General features: G+C 39.1%; 1 protein-coding gene across 1 annotated transcript in view; it reads right to left on the bottom strand.

Annotated features, from left to right (window-relative positions):
- Nucleotides 1-23,129, bottom strand: part of ANKS1B (ankyrin repeat and sterile alpha motif domain containing 1B) — a 1,330,035-nt gene that overhangs the window by 1,040,340 nt on the left and 266,566 nt on the right. The window contains exon 9 of the mRNA XM_044679159.1: nt 2,997-3,140. Coding sequence (XP_044535094.1) covers nt 2,997-3,140 — 144 coding nt within the window. The remainder of the gene's footprint in view (nt 1-2,996; nt 3,141-23,129) is intronic.

Raw genomic sequence — 23,129 nt, 5'->3', positions numbered from 1 at the left:
ACACACACACACACACACACACACACACACATATAAAGGGATATGATGAAAAGTAGGCATAAAAGGGGAATAAGCTCTTATAGACCTTGGGCTATATTATATGGAAGCAGTCATCAAAACCACTTGGATTTCAAGTGATGGATCAATGAAACAAACTATACAAGGGAGGCTCAGAAATATCAGAACTCACTAACGCAATGTTCAATAAATTAGAAAATATAAATTAGCTAAGGAAAAAATTCTCTAATAAAAATTGCTGGAAAAACTGGAAAGTTATCTGACAAAAGTTAAGCTTTGAGCAACTTATACCATATTCCACAAAACATTAGTATTAGTGCTATTAAAAATTAGAGGAAAAAGCCCTTCATGACAATAGGCAGAATCTATATTCTTAACCAAATAAAATTACAAATGGCAAAATAACTTTGATTACAAGACTCTTAGGAGACTTCCGGTTAAGATGGCGGCAGAGAAAGGAGCAGCTGCTCAATGTCTCCTAACCAAAGCATACAGGACACCTCAAGAGGACATAAAAACGAACGCAGATGAACAAAGGAACCTCACAACAGGGAGCAGTATTGAAGGTACACAGAATCAGGGCATTTCCACGCTATAAAGGGGTGAAACAGATCTCACTAAAACGCGACAGGAAGAAGCCCCTCCACCCCCCACCACACCACGCACAGCTCCAAGGCCAACACACAAGAGGGAAAACAGGATTGGGGCAACCAGTAAATCACTAGGAGCCCCAGGGCTTGTACCTGAGAGCTGCAAGACATGGGACCCCAAGTGGCTGGGGGGAGCGCACGGACTTTCCCGAGCATCTGTGCGGGTGAAGGCATTGCCCCGGGCATGGACAAAGATCTCTAACGCAGGGACTTTCCCGAGCATCTGCAGTGGTGAAGGCACTGCCCCATGCGAATAAAGATCTCCAGCACACGGACTTTCCCTAGCATCTGCGTGGGTGAAGGCAGTGCCCTAGGTGCGAATAAAGATCTCCAGCGCAGGGTAGGACCTCGAATGAGGACCTGGTGCAGACAGGAGCATGGCTGTGGAAGCAGCCCCTGAGACTGCTAAAGGAGCCTCGGGCAGAGGGGCAGACCTGGGACTACCAGGAGGCCTGACCCCGAGGACAAGGAGACCAAAGCTCTCAGGAGCTTAGAAAGTGCAGGCAGACCCTGAGTGTGAAGACAAGGCTGAAAAGGGGCGGGGCTAACAATGGCAAGCCGAGAACCCCAGAAGAAAAAGATTATCAAGAAAAACTCTGGAGGCAGCTGGGTATCTCAGTGGATTGAGAGTCAGGCCCAAAGACAGGAGGTCCTGGGTTCAAATCCGGCCTCAGCCACTTCCAAGCTGTGTGACGCTGGGCAGGTCACTTGACCCCCGTTGCCCACTCTTAACACTCTTCCACCTATGAGACAATGCACCGAAGTTAAAGGGGAGGGGAAGAGAGGGGAGGGGAGGGGAGGGGAGGAAAAGCAAAGAGCAAAAAAAAAACAACAAAATGAGAGTTGAAGTGAAAAGTATAAAGAGCATAGGACAGACATCTGTTGAGAAGGAAGGGCAAATTCCACAATGAGAGACTGAAGAAAGATGCAGAGCTTATAGACAAAGTTAACAATGTAATAGAGACAATATCATAGACATTGTTGGTCTACAGCTGAAAGAAACATCTAAGATTATTTATTTGAAGCCTTTCATTTTACAAATGAGGAAACTGAGGTCCAGAGAAATTAAGTGACTTGTCTAACCTAACTAATAAGCATCAGAGGCAGGATTGGTACTCAGGTCTTTTTCCTGTAGAGGCAGTGCTGTCTCCATATCCTAAGCTACCTTTCATTTCCACTGATCATTGCCCAAGTTCATAGCATTCATGTCTATCCTAATGAGTCTCATTCAGAATTTTCTTTGGAAAAACTAAGTGATTTTACCTTTTTTGGTGTAAATCCACTTCTTTGGCAGTCTGGCAAAATCTATGGACCCTTTATAAGACTTAGTTTTAAATATATAAAATAAAATACAAAACTTTCCAAAAGAAATCAATCATATTAAAATTCAATTATCACAGTAAAGGTTCACAGTTTTTCAGCTAAGAACCCTTGTCCTACAGCATCTGTGATCAAGATTTAAGATGATTTTTCAGGTGACCCACATTTTTTATGATATTATAAATCAATTAAATGTTTGCGAATGAATGAAAGAATGAAGGAATGAATGAAAATTCATTTGTTAAGTAGCAAGTACTGTACTATGTGTTGGGGATATACAACAGGAAAAGGAGCTATGACCTGGAAACAACATACAAAACAGAGTTCAGCTATAGGGCAGATGGAAAGTTATCTACCTATTGAGGGTACTAAGTTCTGGGGATACATGCAGTGATGGGCAAACTACAGCCTGCGGGCCAGATGCAGCCCCCTGAAATGTGAAATGTTCTATCTGGCTACAGGACATTATTCCTAATCTGACGAATACAATGAGGAGGATACAATACAATGAAACTTCGAAAGAGTTGCCTTAGAAACAGACTGACAGAAGAGCATTTCCTTTCCTTTGGCTCCCTCTTTAAAAAGTTTGCCCATCACTCTTCTAGAGTGACACGGTCCTTACCCTCAAGAAGCTTCCTTTTTCCTGGGCAAATTCTCTCTTTTAGATCAATGTTGTTTCTTCAATAAAATGATGTCACATTACAGTAAACGCTACACTTTAAACTAACTCTCAAAGGTAGGACCCAAAATTGTGAAAATGGCAAATGGTAAGGACCCTCCTCTACGATTCATTAATTCAAGTCTCACTTCTCCACCCCTAACCTCTCTGTGACTACCACAAGCACCAATTTGGACAAGTGCCCATCTTACCAACCCAATAGAAATGGCCAATGGGAATGGATTATAAGAATTAAGAGCAAAATTTTCTAGAACATACACAGGACACCAAATTTATTTTTTTCCCCTCATCCTTGACATGACTTCCTTAAAACCAAACAAAAGAAGTACCTGCATCAGCATGGGGAACCCCAGGTTGCGGCACCCGTTACAGGGAGTTAATGCCTCCCACAGCCCTGAAGGACCACAAGTGTTTGGATCATCATCATCTTCTTCCAACTCCCCTGGAGACAGATTTATTGTGGATGAAGGCCTCTGCAATTAAATTCACATTATGTCAATGTATGACTATGTTGATATCTTAATATCAATTAAATTGCTTCAATTAACTTACTTCTCTATTAGTAAATGAAATCCATCTTAGCCCTGCTTATCATAATGACTCCCATTTGTAATGCACTGGAGACTTTCCTCGGGGCCTTTGGAATATTTTGTGGGGGCTACTTCAACACCCAAATTGGATGTATGTCAGCCATCCCTCACTCTCATTATATGATCATCCTTCCCCTCCCCAACCTACAAGTAGTAAATCACAGGGTACACTGATTTAAACCACCTCCCCATAAAAAACCCTTAGAGGTCACCTAGTCCAAACCCCCTTTTATGGATGAGTAAACTGAGGCCTAGAGGAATGATATGAATTAGTGAAATATGATCACAGATTTAGAGCTAGAAGGGATCGTTAGAGGTCTAACCTCATACAGATAAAAAACCTAGAAAACAAAGAGCTAAAGTAACTGTAATGAAGTAACTTGCCTAAGGCCACACAGACAGTAAACGTCAGAGTTATGATCTGAACCCATGTCCTCTGAGTCTATATAATAATAACAAGTTCTAACACTTATTTGGTGCTCTGAAGTTTTCAAAGCACTTTACGTATAGTACCTCATTTAATCTTTAACACAACTATGTAAAATAAGTGCTATCATAAGGTTGATTTTATACAGGAAATTAAGACCAAATGACTTGTCTAGGGGCGCATAGCTAGTAAGTATCTAAAGCATTATTTAAACCAATGTTCTTTAAAGCTAAAACCAAAGAACTCTTCCTACTGTTGTTTGTTCCTTGAGGACATCTTTTGTGATCAGTTTCCTTACATTGTCCAATACACAGTTTGAATAAAGGGTAAACATGATTAGCCCATTTCTCTAGATAAGAAAATAGAGGTAAAGGGTCATAAACATGGTCTCATAGCTAACAATAATCAGAGCCCAGCCTCTTTATTCCAATTTCAGTGTTGTCACCGTTACATCACACTGTCTTTATGCATTAAAGAAGGAAATGAGACTGAGTGGGAAAGAAAACACGCAAACAAACACATCACAATCAGGCATAATGACCGGGAAATTGTGGTATAAGCCACTGGGAATAGGAAGACTATTATTATGCACCTGTTACAGGCCCACAGACTTCCTTTACTCCAAAGTCTTATAAATCCCAGAAGCACAGGGCAGTGGGAGCCAAAAGAAAGCCAACAATCAGTACCCAAAGGAAAGGAGAGACAGAGAGAAAGGTATGACAGGTGCCGAAATACTCATAAATGTCCCTCTCTGGTTGCAAAGAACTAGAAATAGCGTGGAATAAATGTGTGGTACATGAAGGTTAGGGAATATTCTTGTGCTCTAAGAAACAATGGAGACACCTATCAAATTAACTCCCCAAATAAATAAAAGCAATGAAATCAAATACTAGAATAATTGTGGAGAAACAGATACTATCATTTACTGCTGCTGCCATTGTAAACTTGAGCTCAGTTTGGAGAGAAATACGAGGTAGAAGTAAGGGAGGGAGAGCATTCTAGGAATGAGGAATAGTGAATGGCACAGAGATGAGAAACAGGATGCCATATGTGAGGTACAAGAATGCCAGTCTGACTGAGCTGGAGAACTTGTGAAAGGGAACAATGCATAATAAGATTGGAGGGGTAGCTTGAGGCCAGGATGTAAGGGCTTTACATTCATCATCAACATTATCATCATCATTATAATCTGCATTTACAAGGCACTTGGAGGCTTATGAAGCACTTAATATGGGTTATCTCATTTCATCTTCCCAATAATCCTGTGCAATAGATATTATTATCCCCGGTTTGCTATTGGTGGTGATGGTATTGATGTTGTTCACTCTTGTCCCACTCTTCTTGACCCCATGGGCCACAGCTATGCCGGGAGTTTTCTTGGCAAGGATACTAGAATGGTTTACTATTTCCTTCTCCAGTAGATCTTTTTTACAGATGAAGAAATTAAGGCACATAGAGGTTGAAGGACTTGCTCAGGGTCACACAACTGGTAAGTGTCTGAAGCTGTACAGAGTGATTACATTTTAACCTAAAGTCCTCGGGAGCCACTGAAGTTTACTGAGCATGGAAAATGGCTGGTAAGGATAATGCTTGGCGATTGTATAAAATATGGAGAGACCAGAGGCAGGGAGAGTTATTATGGGACTGCTGCAATGGTCTAAGTAAGAAGCGAAAAACAATAGATGAACAATCTCCAAAGTAAACTGCTACCTTAGAGACATTGAAAGGATAAAAAGGGAGATTTCTCACCTACCAGTAGATCTCGCTAAAGGATTTATGGACAGCATGTACCAAAACTACACAGAGTAAGAAGGGAAGAAAAGATATTTATTTCCATCACTGGGGGATCAGCTACACTGAGAAAATAAAAATTCTTTACAGAAGCAAGTCTGTTATATACTTGCCATGTCTCCCTGTTGGATGGTAAGCTCCTACAAGGCAGGGACCCTAACTTTATTATCTCCGTTACAACCCTAATGGGACCTGGAATGTTGAAAGGGCTCAATTCAATATTCATGGAATAAATTAAAGGATGGAATGACAGCTCCTAATCTAGCAGCTCTGACGTCTAAGAAATAGGAGAGGCTCTCTAGAGGAGCCCACTGAGGTGCCAGAGTGTCAATCATTTCCATCTCAACTTCAGAATTATCATTTTAATTCTGTCATCGGGTCCTACTAATGAGATTTAGCCAGAAGGAACATGCCCTGAAGACATTCTAAAAATGAACCCTGATATGATTTCAAGGGCTATTAACAAACTAGAGATAACCAATTGGGTATCTTTGAACAGATAACAACCAAAAAAAAAAGTTCAAATAAACCTTAGTGGTTTCCCTACCTAGTCCCCTTAAGATCAATAATGAGGTAAGAGCTATTTAACTTGATTAGGTCATGGATTCCTTTGTCAGTCTGGTAAAGCCAGTGGATGCTTTTCAGAATAATGTTTTTGAATGAATAAAATAAAAAAACAGGATTCAAATAAAATGAAATACAGTTTGTAGAGCTGAAGTTTAGAAGCATATTCAGCAAAAGATGCAATAACCACAGTAACTTGAAGTAGGGTGATGAGTATAAAAGATATTTCGAGATATCTGCAACAACTATCATGTGACCAAAATGTCTGTGATTTCTATTGGTGATAGTCACAAGTGCTACTAAAACCACCAGGGTTTGTTCTCTAGATTCAGAATCGAAGGAAATATTGAACTTCCATCAGAGGTTAGTGAAATCAATGTCATTTTTTACTATCCAAGTTCACCATCTCCCCATCCTTGGAATCTGGGAATCCCGGGTGAAAAAAGACTAGCTTAGGATCTCAGATCTTAACAACATTCTCTGGACCCTAGATCTAAAGCTGGTGGGGATCTTAGAAAGAGAAAGTAATTTACACTGAATCACCTGGAGAAGAAGTGTCTGGGAAAGATCTGAATTCAGGAATTTACAGTATAGGACTCTCTCTCTTAGTTATCCTGTTCTAGGCACTTTAGGAATTCTGCCAACTAGGTAGCATATTAGAAAATGATTGGAGTCAACATACATTCCAATCCTACCTTGGGCACTTCCTAGCTATGTGACCTGATCAAGTCACTTAACCTGTCTGCTCCAGTTTCCTTAACTATAAAATAAGAAGAATAGATACCTTGAAGGATTGTTGTAAGGATCAAGTGAGGTAATATTTGAAAAGCACTTAGCAATATGCCTGACACATAGTAGGTACTGTGTGGATAGAATTTTGCTCCCCAGGGACTCTCTTTCCCAGCACCCCCTTTATGTATCTACTTTACATACTAACATAGGGAAGATATAAGTTTTGTGTAGCTCTGCCCTCACTCTGTTTCCCAAGAACGGGGCTGTGGAGGCTGGGGTGAGAGTCAGGCAGGAGAATTTTACCCACGTGTTTTTTACTTAGGCTTTCTAATTTTGTTCTGTTATTTCTTCTACTCCAAGTGATTATTAATAAACTTTATAAAATATAATACTTGAAGTTATTGGATATTAATTTTAATGTTGCACTACTTAATAAATGTTTGTTCCTTCTTCTCTCCTCCACTCAGTTTCCAAATCTAACTGAAGTCTCCTTGCCCTCATCTTCATCATAAATTAGGTGAGCAGGTTCCATTCTCTGCTTCTCGAATCCCTACCATGCTCTGATCTAGAAGGTGTCATGACTCCAGACCAGAGCAAGCATCTCTGATGCTCGCTGTCTTAGCCACCTAGGAGAAGCGTAGACTGAAAAGCTCATCATGGACTCCCATCTGCTTGCCATGGACTGAATCTCATCATGCCTATGCCTTCCTGATTGACAGCCCCACTTGGTTTTTAAAGACCTTCATATCCTGATCCCTTTCTGCTTTTCTAGCCATCTTAAACATTCCTCCCCTCCTTGTAACCTACTATCCAGCCAGGAGTCTTCTCACTATTCTTTCCACATGACAGTCTTCTCACTATTCTTTCCACATGATACTTCCTCTCCCACTTGTTGCCTTCCCATTGGCTGTCTTCAATATCTGGATGCCCTCCATCCTTACCTCTATATGCTGGTATCCACAGTCTCTATTAAAACTCAACAACTCAACTCAAATGCCACCTATGCAAGAAGTCTATCCTGCATCCTGAAGTCACGGACCATGATTTTTTTTTCCTTTTGGTCCCCAGTGCATAGTACAAATGCTCTTGTAGGGTGAATGACAGTCCTACCATTCAGAGGTGTTAGTCATGGCCACCATAGAGGGGGTTTAGAGAGCTGACTGAGACTGAAGCTATTACCCCACAGTTGTGGTGTGAGGAGGAAGATAATGAGCTTCCCTAGCTAAGAGGCATCATCTTTGACCCTAGTAAAAAGGACTCAGTGGGCTATTCTAGTGTTTTCTTGTTCAAGTTCCCATCTTCTGCAAGAAGCTTTCCCAAGTCCCCTTAAAGCTAGCTTCTTCCTTATCCCCAATTTCCTACATAAAGCATACTTTGTATAAAGTTTTATCTCCCATTAGACTGTGATCTTTGATGGCAGGGATTGCTTTTTCCTCTCTCAGTCTCTAACAGTATCTGGCACAGAGTAAGGACTTAATGAATTCTTGTCGACTAAAATTTGTCCCTAATTCCTAGCCCCCCTTGGTGTCTCTAGTGAAGCTATTGTCTTTTACCTTGGAAGCCTCCCAAATCAATAAATCAAATCGTGTTACTTTTAGCAGTGATTGGCTCACTTAACTCCTTCTCTGAGGAGCTAACGAAGGGGACTCGATCTGAAGGCAGAGAATGTGGGCTCCACCCCCAATTCTGCTTTCTACCTGTGTGACCCGGGAAGTGATGCCACTTCTCTGTGATGCAGTTACAGGAGGAGAGGATTAAATGGCAAGGCCCATTTCAGCTATATTTCTCTGGACCCAAGTCACTTAACTGCTCTGGTCCTCAGTTTCCACATTGGACTAGATGGCTATTAAAATACCTTCCAGCTCTAGAACTATGACCCAATGAGGAAGCCCCTTTACAATGAAGAAAGCAGACAAAAATGATGTCTAAATTCCCTTCCAGCTCTAAGTCAATGCACCTAGGAGCCTCACCCAAGGCACTTGACATCATCATCTATAAAATAAGGCATCTGGAAAAAACAGATGACCAAGTTCCCTTGCAACTCCAAATCTATCAGTCCATGAGATTCTAAAATCAGGAGCAAATCATGGTCCCTTTACATTTTCAAGGTGATTTTGAAAATGATGAACTAATCGGTTGTTATAGCAACCAAGTCTCCTGCCTGAATCTTCAGGATTACCTAAAAGGTAGAGGAAAGACTAAGCTCACATTTTTCATGAAGCATTCAGAATCCTTCCAGCTCCTAGCTCATGTAGAGCTTGCTTGGCACACAGTAGGTACTTACTAAATGCCGTTTTATAGAACCTAATTCAACTATATTGTCCAATCTTGTGCGAGCTCCTTAAGATCAGGGATAGTTTTATTTTTGCCAGGTCACATAGTAGATATAGCTATGGACTTGGAATCAGAAAGCTCTGAGTTCAAATCCAAACTCAGATACTGACTGTGTGACCTTGGGAATATCACTTAATGTCCCTCTACTTCACTTTTTTCATCTATAAAATGCCATCATAAAAACATACATTAAACATGGGTATATGTGTGCTTAAAATGTGTTTTAAAATGTGTTAAATAAACTAGGAACATCCCTGGTACTAAGCCTAACTGAGCACAGGGCACTTTTTTTTATCAATTGAGTGATTAGAACCTAGGATGGAACATTAATACAAACAACTAAACTTCTTTAGTCACTAATTATACTCAGAGGAATCAATTTAACAGCATAAAGTATCCTCATGCCTTTTAATAGCTCTCTCTAAAGTCCTATCAGAAGTCATTGCCCCTCTTCATGATTTCCTATGTACTTCTTCTCTGGGCTTCTTTATAGAAGGAAATTTAAAATTTATAAAGATGGGGCAGCTGGGTAGCTCAGTGGAGTGAGAGCCAGGCCTAGAGACGGGAGGTCCTAGGTTCAAACCCGGCCTCAGCCACTTCCCAGCTGTGTGACCCTGGGCAGGTCACTTGACCCCCATTGCCCACCCTTACCACTCTTCCACCAAGGAGCCAATACACAGAAGTTAAGGGTTTAAAAAAATAAAGTTTATAAAGATAACAAGGAAATTTCCTCCCCAAATTCTTTGCTCATTCTGTTTTTAGTAATATTTAGTAATACTCCCTTTCCTCATTCCTGTTCCTTCATACAGCCACAATTCTCCTGGTCCTGCCTTTGTTTCTCTCCCCTCACATTATTCTACAAGATCTTTCTGCATCTCTCTGTATTCCATGTGCTTGTTCATCTTAATAACATTATGGGCTGCCATTACAGGTATGCATTCAAATGTACATAATTATTCTTTATTACTGGATGTTTACATTGTTTCTAATTTAGCTTTCCAAATTATATGTAATGCTACAGTCAAAATCTTTGGCCATCCCCCTTTTGATTGAACTATATTCAATAACACCTGGGCATATTTGGGGCATTTTTAATATGGAAAAAATATTAACTTCATTTTCAAAAAGCATGCATTTATGCACTCAGACACGATGAAATTGTGTGACCCTAGGCAAGTCACTTAACTTCAACTGCCTAGTCCTTATTACTTTTCTGCCTTGGAACTGAGAGTAGTGATTCTAAGACAAAGGGTAAGGAGATACACACACACACACACACACACACACATAATGCATTTGTTAAAGGACACAGTTTTCTTTGACCAAAGAATAGCATCCCTTGTTCTTTAACAAGTGAGTAGTATTTTGCTGGCCAAAAGTCACAGAAGATTATAGAAGAGTTGGTGGTGATCTGCATTATGGTTGGAGCAACTGCATAAATTGTTTTATTCAATCAAGAAGCACTTTCTATGTGCTAAGAATTGGGGATACGAAGACAAATATTAAACTGTCCCTATGCTGAAGGCGCTTACATTCTATCAGGTGATGTAGTTCACTTCAGTAAAATATTTATTAAACACCTAATGTGTACTAAAACAAAAACACTGGGTTGGGTATATCAAGACAATATTATTTATAATGACAATAGCATTTATGTAGTGTTTTAAGGCTCTTAAAGATTATACATTCATTATCTCATTTGATCCTCACGACAGTCCTGGGAGGTAATTGTTATTATTATGACATTTTATAGATGAAGAAACTTAAGCAGAGTAAAATTAAATGACATTTCCAAAATACCACAGCCAGTAAGTATCTGAGGCTGAATTTGGACTCAGGACTTTCTGCCCGTAAGTTTGCAGCAATATCCACTATGTGACCTGCTGGAAATTAAATTGCCTCTACCTTCAAGGAGCTTACATAGAATTGGGTAATATAGTTCAATTTAGTTCTCAATAAGCATTTAGTAAACACCTGCTGCTCACTTAGCCTTGTTTGCCTCCATTCCACATTAGTAAAATGAGCTGGAAAAAGAAATGGCAAACTCCTCCAATGTCTCTGCCAAGAAAACCCTAAATAAAATCACAAAGAGTTCAACATGATTTAGAATAACTGAATGATGATGGAAGCATCTACTCAGTGTCCAGAAGACACTAGAGGGAGTAGGTATAGAAAGACAAAAAGCAAAAATGAAGCAGTCCTCATCTAATGGGAGCTTACGTGCTAAACTAAACATCTAGGAGATGAGAAATTATTATAATGGAAACAAACTTTGTGATGAAAATAAAGTCTGTTCCTTCTTTATTAATGTTTCTCTTGAAAAACCTTAAAGCAGTTAGCTTCTGTTTATTATTATTATTATTAGTAGTAGTAGTAGTAGTAGTAGTAGTAGTAGTAGTAGTAGTAGTAGTAGTAGTAGTAGTAGTATCCAAAATCCTTAGCTTGGATCTAATTTTATTTGCATAGCTCCAAGTTCATATCTCCTGATAATTCCTTAGTGCTGCTTATCTTGGAAACTCCGGATAAAAATATATTTGATTTGCTCTCCTGCCTTTATGAATCTCCCTCATGGACTCTAAGGGAAAATCTTTCATTTCAGAAGAAATAATCAAGCCTTGCTTTAAATTAACATGGGATTTCAATTGAAAGCAATGTTGAGTTGAGGAAGAGTTCACAGAAAACATGAAGAAATTAAGTCATAGAATCAGAGACTAAGAAGAAGCAAGGATCAGAAAGGCTATCTAGTTGCATTCCTCCATTTACAGACAAGGACACTAAGGCACAGAGGGGTCAATGGGACAAGGCTAATTAATGATTAATGTTGAATTGAATCGGAGTCTTCCTAATTCCAACATTCTAGTCACAATTCTGCGCTGTTTCCAGTGTATGGAACTCAACTATGATGTTTAAGATGTGTTTTTTCTTCTTAAAAAAAATTCTGAGAATCATAGGTTTAAACCTGAAATGGACATTAGAGATCATCCACTCAAGAGGTGTCAAGTATGTGGAATGCATTGAAGAGCATTCCTGAGTGCTATCAGATTGAAATCTAACTGAGAAATATTTAATACAATAAGTAAAAATACAACAGAGCACAGATAATATTAACATATGGTTTTCTTTGTCAATATATAGCCTACAGGGATCTATGTGTATAGATTAGTGGTCCCAATTTCTATTTGAGTTTTGCACCATTGAATGAGTCATCCCTGTTATTTGACAGATGAAGGAATTAAGGCCCTCAAGTCACACAACTTGCAAGCCTTCAAATTCCAACAGGTCTACTATGAATCAAGATTCAATCCTCAATAGACAGCACTCATTCTACTCTATCAAAACGTAGTCATTTTTTCTCGTTTCTCTCCAACCACTCTACTCTGCCACTATTTCCCACCTGCACCAAAAAGTGGGGAAAGGGCTATGCAAAGAAAGCTTTTCAATCTAAACCTGAGGATCACCAGAATCATCTTGGATGACGGACACACAGATCGAAATGTGTGCAGACATATGTAGACAAAAATGTGTCTACAGAAGTGATGCCAGCTGTTCTTTTTCATGGTCTAAGCAGATGTGTGTGTATTCACTTGAAAGAATTGACTTCTCCAACCCTGAGCACGACAACACAATGCACTCTTTTATTTCCCTCTGGCTTCCCAAATGGTTCCTACTGAGCCATCCCATTTTCCCCAATCTCCACTCAAATGACTTCCATGTAGCTTCCCTTTTGACACAACTGTCAAATACCCTTCCCTATCTGTCATTTTAAAGAAGTCTCTTCCCACTAGTCTTGAATGCCATCCAATTCCAGAATTTTCTTGCTATTCAAATAAACTAGTCTAGAAAAATGAAGTCATTTTCTGCACTTTACCAGTTAGAAACCAATCAGATCTTTTTGAAAATATTTCACAATGGTATGACCAATGGCCATTACTTCGTTATCCCATTACTCCCTACTATTCTTTTCATCCTGTCCCCCTCCCCATTAGCACTTGCCAGCAATAAAACTAACAGCACACTGCAACAACTGGTATGACTCTACATTACTCTATCTCTAATACTTTTCATTGATTTTAACCCTTCATAGAATAGGTCAAGGATAAAATTTCAAAGTTCGATTTTTAATAGCATCTTTTCTGAACATAGTACCATAGATTTAGGACACAGAGATCTAACCAAACTTCTTGTCTTACATATTAAAAACAAAAACTATGCCCAGAACTTTTCAATAGCTTCCCCAAGATGACAGAGATAACTCAAGATTCAAAGCAAGATTCTCTAGTCAGCTGGCCAGTTTTCAGATTCAGAGAGATGCAAAAGTGGAAGGGAATCTCTAAGTCCATCTGGTACAATTCATACAAAAGGAATCTCCCAGATAAGATAACCAACAAGTAGTCAACCAGTTTCTCCTTGAAAAGCTCCAAGAAAAAAGCTGCCTCTTGCAGCAGTCCTTTCTACTTCTGGCTAGTTCTAATTAGCATGCAATTTTCCCAGAAGACAAACCTAAATTTGTTGCTTTACAACTTCCCCACGTTTCTAGGTCCAAACCTAAGTAGGACCCAATTTTCAATCCCTCCTCCATATAGCATCCCTTCAATTTCTTAAAAACAATTAGAATGGCCCCTCCCCATCTTCCCTTTTCCTATCTAAACAAATCCATTTCCTTTAAGTAATTTGTCTGCCCTTTGATTTTCTGATTATCCCACCTAAGGACACTGCCCAGCTTATCAATATCCTCCTTAAACCATGTGCCTGGAATGGACCAGAATACTCCAGAAGAAGTCTGGTGAAGGCTGGGTACTTTGGGACTATCACCTTCCTATTCCTGGAAGAGAAAAATGAGATAGTGCCTACCTGCAAGGAGCTTACCACATTTGATCAGGAAAATTATATGTAGAAAATATGTACAGATTATATGTAGAAAATTGTTCAAATTTGTACAAATATGTACAAACAAATGCAAAGTCATTTTTTAGGCAAGAGAGACTCAAGCAGGTGAGGAGATCAAGGAAGGCGTCACCTAAGAGGTAGTGGTACTGAAACTAAATCTGAAAGGAACTAGGAACTCTATGATATAGGGGTGAAGAGGGAATGGATTCCAGGCAGAGGCCAGAATTTTTTCACTACCATAGACAGTGAAAAAAGACAAAAAGAATGTCTTCCAAAGCAAAATACTTAAAGAGGAACAGGAAATCCAACTATGATCTGCTGTCATTAAAATAGTGTTTTAAGTTAGCATATAAATTCATTGTCCTTTGGCATTCCCTTCTGTTATATCATCTCCGAGGCATCTAGATGACCCAGTGGATAAAGATCTAGAGTCAAGAATAACCAGTTTCAACTCCAGGTTTGGAAATTTACTAGCTATATGATCTTGGGGAAGTCACTCAATTTGTTTGCTTCCACTACTAGAGGATGATGGTATTGTAAGAGGGGAAAGGGAGTTTTTGGTTTAAAATATTAAAGGGTTAGGTTGCCAGGGAATTGAATAATTATCAATTCCCAATTAAAGAATAACCTCAAGTCAAAATGACTTTTATGGAAGTTTATTTACAAATGAGAAGAGAGAGAGGGAAAGTAAGAAATTTAGAGAGAGGATAAGGTGAGATAATTAACCTGACAAACTAAATAATTCTCTTAGGTCCCTGGTTTAACCCAAGCAGATCTAACTAGTTCTCCAGTATACTTTGGGTCACCTTCAATTTTGATTCCTCAGAGTTTCTTCATTGCCCCAGAGCAGTGGTTCTTAAACTTTTTGGTCTCAAGGACTCTACTTTCTTAAAAATGACTGGGTACTCCAAAGAGTTTTTGATTACGTGAGTTAAAGCCATCAAAACTTATTAAATTATAAATTTAAACTGACATTTTAGCATATCTATTGATTCATTTTAAAGCAGCAAAAATATATCTATTGCATGTCAAAAAATAATGTATTTTTATAAAGAATAACCACATTAAAAAATTAGTGAGGGGAGTGTCATTTTCAATATATTTTTGCAAAACTCATTAATGTCTGGATTAATAGAAGATAGCAGGGTTTTGTATCAGATTCTATATTCAATCTATTATGAAATTTCATTTAGATTGAAGTACATGAAGAAAATCCGATCTCACCATTAGGTAGACAGAATAAGGAAGAAAACTTGAAGGAGAAAGTAATGCTTTTATATGATTATGGAAATAGTTTTAGCTTTGCAGATGACCAGAAACATCTTGGGGAGCCTCACAAGTCCTAGGACCACACTTTGACAAATACTGTACTAGGGTATCACTAGAAGATGTTTTAAAACTTTCAACAATTTCATCAATGAAGCCCTTTCCTTGGCAATGCAGAGTGATACCTCTATAATTTTATATGTCATCTTCAAAAGCTGCTCTAGTAAAACCAACTCATTACCTGAAGCCAATTAATGGATTAAGAAACTAGTGCGGCAGGTCCTGAGAACGTTGGTATGGCCATCACTGGTGGAACCTTTCAGAGCTTGGGCTTTGCTGCTCATGTTCCCAAGATCACGTCTATACAGTGACAAGCTATGAGAGAAGCACTCAGGTGGAAGAAAGTGCAGTAAATATTGATGCTAAGAATATGAGTGACAGAAAAGAAGGTGAAGGGTTGTGAGTTGTCAAGGCAAACCAAGGTCAAAGCCAAATTCAAATTGCCTAATACACATTTGACAGACTCTTGAAATCTTGTTTTTAGCATCTTCTTAAATCTATCTTCCTTTCAAAGATAACTTTAAAGAAGATAAAAATGGAAAACAAGGTTTACAAAAGACATCACTTGACAGGTTATGTTAACAATGAGGAAAGTACTTTTTGAAGAGATCTCAAAGCCTGAGTATGTTGTAATCAATTAATCAACAAATATTTCTTAAGCACTGGAAGTGTGCTAAGCACTGTGCTCTGTAGATACAAAGGAAAATTGAAATGGTCTATGCCCTTAAGGACTTTCCATTCTAATTGTAAAATCTGGGTATCAAAGAAGGACAGACTGGAAACACACCATGATAAAATGTTTGCCCTCAGGAAGAAGTTTGATCAGGGTGAAATCACATAAAAAAGACAGTAAATTTGCACAGATCACAGAAACGCAATAAGCAAATGATACAACTGAAGTACATCATCCCGAGAAAATATTTAGAAAGTAATGAAACATGCTGTCATGGAAATATCTGACTCAGAGTCAGTTCTAACCCTGACTCTGTCGATGCACTTCCTATCTATATGCTGTTGGGTACATAACAGAAGTCTACTAAATTATTGTTGACTGACGGAGCAAATCACTACTCTGGGACCTCAGTTTTCCCAACTTCCAAATGGAGGGCGTTGGGCTACACAGTGCCTAAGATGCCTAGCTTTAACTCTATGCTGGGGATGGGGACAGGACCTATGATTTTGCTAATACAGAGGAATACCCGAATAAGGAAATTCCCTCCACTAATACAGAAAGGAGATTTACAGCATATGCAGTTGTACCTTCTCTGCAACTGAGAGTCTTAGACAGTTGCCTGGAGCACTGAAATATCCCAGGTGTTCCTGAAAGTGAAGCCAGCAATCTAACCACATAGCCATCTCTCAAGTGTATGGTATTAATATTTTAATGGCATATTCTATTCTGTATACCAGCAGCAAATAAAATGACTGAATCATGATGATGTCAAACCAGAACATAATAAATTAAACAAGAAGAGAGATTGGCAGCATAGTATTGTCTAGGTTAAAACCCAAGCAAACTAGAAGTAAAGAGCATAGTGTTGCTAAGGGATGTGGGACAGATGGCTTAAACAAATGATCTGGTACATTTGGGTGGCTTCCATAATTCATTTTGGGGTGGGAAGAGGAAGGTAAAGTGAGTAATTATACACTAGAGCAAATGTGCTCAATTTAAAGAAAGGAGGAATAATAGAGAATCGCTTCCAATCATTTCCAATTCCCGAGGGCAGAAGATGCTTCTTAGCTCTAAATGCTAGAAAGAGAGAAAACGATAAAGACTGCAAACATCAGCTTGTACCCAGAATAATTACTTAGCACATCAGGAGAAACAAACCACAGGAAGCTAAGTGGGCATCCTAAATCTCATTTCAAAAAGACAACAGAGAATAGCAGATCACACTATAAGAAATGAACTAAAAAAAAAGAAGAATTGTTTTGTTTAGTGGGACTGGGTGGTCAAAAGAGACCAATATTACAAGAGGTGAAAGAAGGGTAAAGGTTGGAAGTATTGAGTAACTGTCAAAAATAGTAAGAAGGGCAAATTCTACTAAAAATCTCAAGTAGACGCCATGCATCTTTTAGATTCTGGTCTCTGGAATGCTAGCTCCATTGACAACAAGTCTGCTTTCATGTTTAAATCTTTCCCTTTTTCACTCCTTCCTTCTCTGGTTGTCACTGAGACATTGCTCCCTTTTAATGACACAAGACTCCCTTCTTTAGCCAGTCTTTCTAGTATTGGATGACCTTTCACTATTCCCTTCACCTCAATGGTCCAGGTGGGAGGTAGGATTTGGAATACTCCTTCCTCCCCATTGCCACTTCATCTTCTCCTCCTACTACCATCACTCAATAGCTTCTCCTCTTTGAGTTTCATACAATCCATATCTTCCATCTACTCAAAATCCTGTAGTTATTGTCTACAGAGTTGCAGGCACTCCCCTTCCTAGCTCAATGAATTCGGTACCTGGCTCATAACCTTTTTCTCCTCCCCAACTCTTGCCCTCATACTAGGGAAATTCAGCATACATTCTGATGCTCCCTCACACATCCTAAACTACCAGTTTCTCAAATTAATCACTTCACATACCCTATTCTTCCACCTTATCTCAACTATAAAGATGGCTATGCCCTTTAGCTTTCCACCATTCACCAAAATATCATCTGCACATTTAAGAAGTCTTAAATTCTCTTACCCAATCACAATCTATTGACTTTCCACCTCTATTTCTGCCTTTCTATAATCCTAATGCTATTCTTCATCCATGTTGCATACCTCTCAGTTTTCTTCTAGCCCATCAACCCTGAAATAGCCATTGGCTCTTACTTTTACCACCTTAACCCCTTGGTGAAGCAATTCAATTCTACAATGTCCTCCTTCTGAGTCATTGCCCTGTATTGCCAGCTGTGCACTATCCCACCACACACACACACACACACACACACACACACACACACACACACACACACGTGCGCACATACATACTGCTGAACAATGGTAGAAAAAAATCACTCAACTGCTCTGACTGGCTCAACTATAAATTCATATTATATCATATCAACTGGGCCCTCACTGCTGTTAGGAATTCTACTCTACCTAATTAATTAATTAGTTAACTAATTCATTATCCCACTCTGCACTGCACCTCTTCCAAACTTTTTAAATCTCCTGCAGCTCCCCTCTTCCTACTTTCTTAACACCTTATTTCAGATTTTACAGAAAAAAGTGAGGACATTCATTGGCAATTCCTTCTTCTCTCCTCTTTCTCATATCACTGAGATGCCTTCTGCTGTTGCTCCTCCTTTGCCCTTGTCTCACATCATGAGAAAGTATTACTTCTTGCTAAAGCTAATTCTTCTACTTACATAAACAATCCTATTTCATTCATTTTCCAGCAGATTCCAATCATCCCCAATCTCTTTCACCTTTCTCTGACTAGTGGCTGCTTTCTTAATGCCTACAAACATGCTCATATCTCTCCTCAATCCTCAAAAAAAACCCTCACTTGATCCTTCCATTCTTACTACCAACTGTTCCATATCTCTTCTGCCCTTTGTTGCTAAATTTGACAAATCAATCTACCACAGGTGCCTCTCTTTTCTCTACTCTCATTCTCATGACTCTATAATTTAGATTTTGACTTCCAAATTGAACTGAAACTATTCTTTCAAAAGTTATCAATGATCTTGTAATTGATACATCCAATAGTTTTTCTCAATCCTCATTCATCTTGATTTCTCTGTACCCTATGACACTTTGGACCACCTTCTGTCTAGGTTTTCAGGACATCATCTCTTCTTCTGGTTCTCCTCCCATCTATACAACCACTCCTCCATTCCCTTCTTCATCCAGGTTATGCCCAATAACCACTGTGTCTCACCAGGCTCTGTTCTGAGCCCTTTTCTCTTCTCACTCAATACTACATAATTCAGTGATATAAACTTCCATCAGTTTCATTATCCTGTCTACACTGATGATAATTCAATCTATTTTTCTGACCCTGACCTCTATGTTGATCTTCAGTCTCCAATCTCCAACTACTTGTCAGACATCTCAAACCAGATATACAGTAGACACCTTAAACTTAATATTTCCAAAATTCAACTCATCATTTTTACCCCTAATTCCTCCCCACTTCCAAACTTCTCTATTACTGTCAAGGTCACTCCTATCTTCCCAATCCCCCAGGCTCACAACCTACATATCATTCTTGACATTTCACTATCTTTTAGCACCCCCCCCCCAATATCGAATCCATTTCTGAGGCCTCCTGTCAGTTTTACTTTTGAGACATCTCTCATCTATTCCCCTTCTCTCCTCTGATAATGCCACCACCCTGGTCCATCGCCTCATGCCTAGACTATTGCACTAGCCGCTGGTGCAGCTGCCTGCTTCAAGGCTCTCCTCAGTCCAGTCCATCCTCCATTCAGACACCAAAGTGATTTTCAGAAAACACAGATCCAACCTCACTCTCAATAAACTACAGTGGTTCTCTTTTGCCACCAGGATCAAATACTAAATCCTCTGTTTGGCCTTCAAAGTCCTTCATAGCTTGCACTCCAGCTATCTTTCTAGCCTTCCTACCCATTGCAACCCGGCCATCTATTCTTTGATCTAGTTAGACTAGTCTTCTTGCAATTTGCCACCATTTAGCTCTGGCTGTTTTGGCTCAACATCTCCCATGCCTGCAGTGATCTCCCCCTCGTCATCTCTGCAGCTTAGCTTCCCTGCCTTCCTTCAATTTTCAACTAAAACCACACCTTCTACAGGAAGCCCAATTCCTCTTAATTTTAGTGCTTTCCTTCTGTTAGTTATTTCCCATTTGTCCTGTATATAGCTTGTTTGTAAATATTTTGTTTGCAGGCTATCTCCCCAATTTGTTTGGGAGCTCCTTGAGGGCAGGGGCAATCTTTTTGCCTTTCTTTGGATCCTCAGGATTTAGCACAATGCCCCACACGTAGCAGGAAAGAAATGCTTGATTAACTAAAAAGATGTTGATGTCAAATCTATGAAACTCCCAGAATTGCAAAGTAGTTGTCTCTTTGGCTCAGGAAAGGTATCACTGACAATTATCATTTTAATTCACTGTGGATAGATTTAAGGCTTCATCAATGATAAATTATAGATCTTTTAAATTTTTATTAAATAATATAGATTCATAAAATTTACCACCCCCAAATCCCTAAATAACTAGTTTTCTTTAGTAGATGTGTGTGTGTAATCTCTCTCTTTTCCCCACAAAAAAGTAGCATTTGCACTCAAAGGCAACCACTGAAATAATGGTTGTAATGGCAGCACAGTACAGGGAAAAGAAACTGGAGGCTCTTTTTGGAGGTGGAGGATCTGGATTGGGATCCCAACTCAGCCACCCTATTACCATGTGACCTTGGACAAGCGAGAACAGCTTAGATAAGAACAATAACATAGAAAATCCAAAGGATTTTGAAATTTTTCAGAATTTTTTTTTAAATCCTTACTTTCCACCTTAGAATTAATACTGTGTATTGGTACTAAGAAAAGAGTAGTAAGGGCTAGGGAATGGGGGTTAAGTAAGTTGCCCAGGGTCACACAGCTAGGAAATGTCTGAGGTCAGATTTGAACCCAGGACCTCCCATCTCTAGGCCTGGCTGTCAATCCACTGAGCTACCCAGCTGCCGCCCATTTTTCAGAATTTTAATAAGTGTCTAACTATTGGACTGGTGCTTTTTGTTGGGAGCGAGAGAAGGGAAGAGCCAGTTTCTCTTTTGGGTAGCTATCATTATCCCTAATACTGGGCTGAAATTTGCTTCCCTGAAACTTCTACCAATTGGTCATAGTCCCCAGGAACATAGATTTACAATAGGGAGAGTTCTTGATGATAAGTAAGAGAAGCATGGTTGAGAAAGAACAAGAAATCTTATTCAACCCTTAAAAAGGGCATCCTGAAAGCCTTGGCACAGCATCAAGCTATTATGTGTGTGTGTGTGTGTGTGTGTGTGTGTGTGTGTGTGTATAATTCATTTATATATAATTCATTTATATATATAATTCATTTATATATTTATATACATATAATTCATATATATTTATATATATATAATTCATTTATATATATTTATATATACAATTCTTTTATATATATAATTCATATAAAACACTATTAAAACACTTATTTATATATAACATTATATTCCATATTATAATGTAATATGTAATGTGTAGCATATGTTATTATTAAAACTATTATTATTTAACCAATAGCTACTAAATACATAACTATGATTACTCGAAACTGCACTAAGACTTTTGGCACACCCTGTGTTTTAGAAATTCTTGACTTTTAATTCATCTATTTTCAGGGAAGGCTCACGACGGAGGAAAAATTGGCTTTCTTTGTAATGTTTGGGAAACATATCTTGTTTTTAAATTGATAGTCATCCAACAAACTATTTTTGTCAATCAACCCCAGAACTCGGAAATATTATATTGAAGGTGTAAGTCTTAACAGATTACCAGGAACCTAAGACTTTGCAACTTTTTATCTATTCTATAAGGAGATTTAAAAGAAAAATGAAAATATCCATTAAGAAGAGGAGAAAAATGATTGAGGGGGATGGAAATCAGAATAAGAAAATCTCACCCAACTCTAAACTCCTATGTATTCCAACAGGCTTCCCCGGTTAAATGCGTGCCCCACTAGGGCCAGACTCCCACTGAACCCAAAGGGAGTTAGGGCTGCCTCAAAACCCAAGACTGTATTATAGCCTGCCAACAGGAGCAGCGCCAGAAGACTGATTCCCTTTTGCCAACAAGCTTCATAGCCCTGGTCTTTCCCTCGTGACAAGGCTCATGAGCAATTCCTGGCTGGCATTTTGTCTCAGGATGCAGATGTCTCTTTCATTCAAGTTCACAATCATTTACTATTTGCAGGTGGCACAGGGGACTCAGGGTCAGGAAGACCTGAGGAAGTCTGGCTGCTGCCACTTACTGGCTTTGGTGCACTGGACAGGCTAATTAACTTCCTGGGAGCCACCTTCCCATCTCCCTGCCTTGGGAAGCCTTCTAAGACCACATATTGAGGCAGAGATATAGATCAACACACCAGCAAAAGAGGGTCCCCACTGAAAGATCCCTCTACGAGGGCCAGACCAAAATGTAGAATTCCTCTTGTGTAAGGCAATGTGGGGGCAACTGGGAGATCAAGCCTGCCTTTCGTGGGCTTACGTTCTACTATAGAGATGCAACATGTCAAAATAAGGGAAGATTTGATTTATTTTTTGCTCAGATTTGTGATATTAGCAGTGTTGTGGGAATTCCCTCCACCAATTTAGATGAACTTTCCCCTAGTCAAACAGCTAGTATGGATCAACTCAATTTTATCTAACCCTGAATTCATTTCCAGTCAATCAGACAGCTTCCAAACATGAAAAGCAGGCCTAGTTTTCACCTATAAGCAATCCCAAAGAATAATCATATTAATGATCATAATAGCTATACAGGCTAACTTAGACTTTTGCATATCTCATTTGATTCCCATAACAACCTGTGAAATGATATTAATATTCCCATTTTACAGATGAGAAAACTGAGGCTAATAGAAGTTAAATGACTAATCCAGGCTCACACAGCTTGTAAGGAAATGAGGCAGGACTGAATTCAAGATCTTCTGGATTTTGAAGCCAGAACCCTAACCAAACTGCACCCCCCCCCAGGCTCTTTGAGAAATCTACACGTCAGAGGTGACAGATCCAGTGGGGTAGAATGAAACAGATATTTTTGAGACACAACCAATAGGAATTTGTTTTGCTTGATTATGTACATTTATTACAAGAATTTT

This window comes from Gracilinanus agilis, chromosome 5, assembly GCF_016433145.1.
Source record: "Gracilinanus agilis isolate LMUSP501 chromosome 5, AgileGrace, whole genome shotgun sequence".
NCBI lineage: Eukaryota > Metazoa > Chordata > Mammalia > Didelphimorphia > Didelphidae > Gracilinanus > Gracilinanus agilis.
The sequence above is the reverse complement of the archived record's forward strand: the minus strand, read 5'-3'. Positions and strand labels throughout refer to the sequence as shown.